Raw genomic sequence first — 3,140 nt, forward strand, 5'->3', positions numbered from 1 at the left:
TTAGTTACTTCAGGCATGAGAACTCACTTGGTTGCAAGCAACAGAAAACTCATCTTGGATTACTTTAAGTAAATATGCTGATTCATGTAATTGGACATGACCCAGAGTATATTCAGGCTTGGCTATATCCAGGGCCTCAGATGATTCCCCCAAGGTTAAATTTCTCTTGAGTTTGTCTTCTGTCCTCCAAGATAGCTTTATTCTTAGGCTCCCTGAAGAGGCAAGATGGTTGCCAGCTACTCGCAACCTCATTCACATAGGTTAAAGTGCAGTGGGAAACAGAATTTCTCCCTTCCTGAATGTGCAAGCTTAAATTCCACCATTTTCTCTGCTTGGGGTCATGGACTGATCATGGAATTGATCACTCAGGCCAGGGCCCTGAGATTATGCAGATTGGCCAGGGTTCTGGCACTATGATTGGCCCATCCAGAGTCACAGGTTCCAATCCGGAAATGACCAGGAGTGAGGGAGGGTGTGGCTTCCTACTGGAAATTCCAGGTATTGCTACAGGAGACAGAGGAATGCTGGATGCCCCATAAGCCCACATAAGTATTTTTTATGCTGAACTGTCATCATATGAAAAGACCCATATCACACCATATCATAACAGGTATCATTTACTGCGTTCTTACTTTGTGCCTGGTTTAGTGCTTTACATGCTGAACAACCTGAAATGGCTTCTAGAATTTCTCCTATTTCCCAGATGAGGAAACCAAGGCCCAGAAAACTGAAATGACTTGTCCAAATTAACAAATGGCCACGGAGGAATTTTTGCTGAGATTTGATGGTTGATACAGCAATGCTTTAAACCACTGCACTGTAGGAACCTTCAGTGGGTGGCAGAGCTCAGAGTTTCTAGTTTAGGAATTTAGTTCCTGAAGTCTGGAAGTTGGGGTGCAGTGGATCTTACAGCCCTATGGGCTCGTAGTATTAGCATTGTTCCCACCTCTGAATACCTAATGCCTCTCCGTACCACTGGCTCCTGCTTTTAAAAGCAAGGGACGGTTGTCCTCACGGCTGAAGCTGGGTGAATTTCGATGTAACCCCATCAGAGGACACACTGCCTTGATGCCATTTCGCCTCTCTTCTTTGGGAACACAGGGAGCAAGAGGGTAACCAACATGCCAGAACCATCTGCCTGGCTCCTAATAATAAATTGTGAGAGGAACAGGTTTCAGGAAAACATTGCTTTAAAAAAAAAAAAAAAAGGCCTTTTCTCACACCCGGGCAGCCATCTGTCGTGTCCTCCTCTGGTGCCAAACTGTGGGAGGAGGGAGAGGGTGTTGCTGGGTCCAGCACCACCAGCAGGGGTGGCTCACAAGTTTTCTTTGTTTTGCCACTGTGGACAGGGCATTGCAGAGAGAGAAAGGAGCACTTGCTGGCTTTGAGCTCCCTTGGGTACGGTGTCTGAACAGAGGAAAAGCACATTCCTTCAAGATGCCAACGGTGGGTGATAATAGCTCCTATATATAGAGGGTTTACTATGGGGTTAGGCATTGTGTTGTCCACTAAATACATATTAGCTTATGGGATCTTGACAGCAAATCTGTGTGCACCCATTTTATAGATGAAAGACTGGAGACTCAGAGATGTTAAATGACTCACCCAAGGTCACATAGCAAGGCCATCTCTTCAGTATGTAATAATGAGACCCAGTCTCCTCTGCACCCCAGCAACCCAGGGCAGGTTTTCCATGTAACACACAAGCAGTTGACATCACCCAAGGGTGGTCTTTCAACTCTAGCTCTGCCTCAAGCACCCTTCTTGCCCTCCATCCTTGAGTTGAAATGTGGGCTCTTCTAGTCACCTAATCTGTTGCTTAATACCCACCCTGTATCACCCAGAAAAAGCACAGGAGAAAAGACCCTGAAAGTCCACAGGAACCTTCAGAGAAGACCAAAGAGCAGCTGGTTGAGGGGGAGCTTCGGAAGCTGAGGCAGCAGTTCCGGAAGATGGTGGACAGTCGGAAGTCCTTTAACTTCCGCTCCCAGCAGAAGATCACGAACCAGCGGTAAGTGATGGTCAGAGAAAATTTGAGGTTTTGGTTTCATGGGGCTTGCCTTCTGATGTGGCCTCTGGGGCATGGACCCATCTGGGATAGCTTCAGTGAGGAAAGGAGATATATTCTTAGAGTTCAGGGTGTCTCGGGGACCCCAAGGGGAGCAGAGCACCCATGTTTCAGGGAAGGACCCAAACTAGAAGCCATTTCTGGTTCCTGTTTCTTTCAATACATGGGTTTTGTTCTTCCTTCTCTTGAATCTCGGCTGTGGCTGGTGGTAGATGGCTTCTTCCAATTCTTGAGCTACCAAGGGCCACAAAGAGAGACTGTCCTTAATCAATTCCAGAATTCTGAGAATCCATCCCAGAATTCTCAGGAGAGGGAGAATCTGATTGTCTCAGCTTGGGTCTGGTGTCTGCTTCTGGCCCAATCAGCTGTAGTCTGGGGGTTGAAATATAGGATGGAAAATAGCTATGGGTATCCCCAGCGGTTCTAGCAGTGAAGGTGGGGAGTTCCCAGAGAAGGGGAAATCACCCGGCAGTGGATACCCCACAGGATGTTTCCTGCTTGTGTGGCCCTTTGGGATCTTCAAGACTGAATATTTGAAATTGAGTTGCCCGAGAAATTATGTATAGTTTTCCTTGGGCAACAGAAAGGTGTTCTCAGGGATTGAAGAAACAAACGTTAAACAGGCATTCTTAGATTCTGTCCAAGGAAAGGTGATTCCTTAACTATATGTAAAATGTTTATACAGGCAGTAACTGCCTGTTGTTAGAAAGAAAATTTGACTGTTAGATGATGTTCGAAGTTCAGAGGCTAGAGGAGTTCTTTAGATTTTCCATGGATTTGCTTACTCAGAGCCACTGCTAGTCAATATGGGATCACTATGTGAATTAGAAAAAGGCACCCTTTTCTCAAGATTCTTTACTGCCATCTGTTGGAAACATCATTGTTATGAAGAGATTTTGTTAAAACATGACCAAAGATGCTTACTCCTTGGAAGGAAAGTTATGACCAACCTAGACAGCATATTGAATAGCAGAGACATTACTTTGCCAACAAAGGTCTGTCTAGTCAAGGCTATGGTTTTTCCAGTGGTCACATATGGATGTGAGAGTTGGACTGTGAAGAACGCTGAGCG

General features: G+C 45.7%; 1 protein-coding gene across 1 annotated transcript in view; it reads left to right on the top strand.

Annotated features, from left to right (window-relative positions):
- Window positions 1-3,140, top strand: part of CCDC63 (coiled-coil domain containing 63) — a 39,880-nt gene that overhangs the window by 6,280 nt on the left and 30,460 nt on the right. The window contains exons 2-3 of the mRNA XM_010841383.1: window positions 1,350-1,446; window positions 1,845-2,011. Of these exons, the coding sequence (XP_010839685.1) occupies window positions 1,438-1,446; window positions 1,845-2,011 (176 nt within the window). The 5' untranslated portion in view covers window positions 1,350-1,437. The remainder of the gene's footprint in view (window positions 1-1,349; window positions 1,447-1,844; window positions 2,012-3,140) is intronic.

This window comes from Bison bison, unplaced genomic scaffold (assembly GCF_000754665.1).
Source record: "Bison bison bison isolate TAMUID 2011002044 unplaced genomic scaffold, Bison_UMD1.0 scf7180017864160, whole genome shotgun sequence".
Lineage (NCBI taxonomy): Eukaryota > Metazoa > Chordata > Mammalia > Artiodactyla > Bovidae > Bison > Bison bison.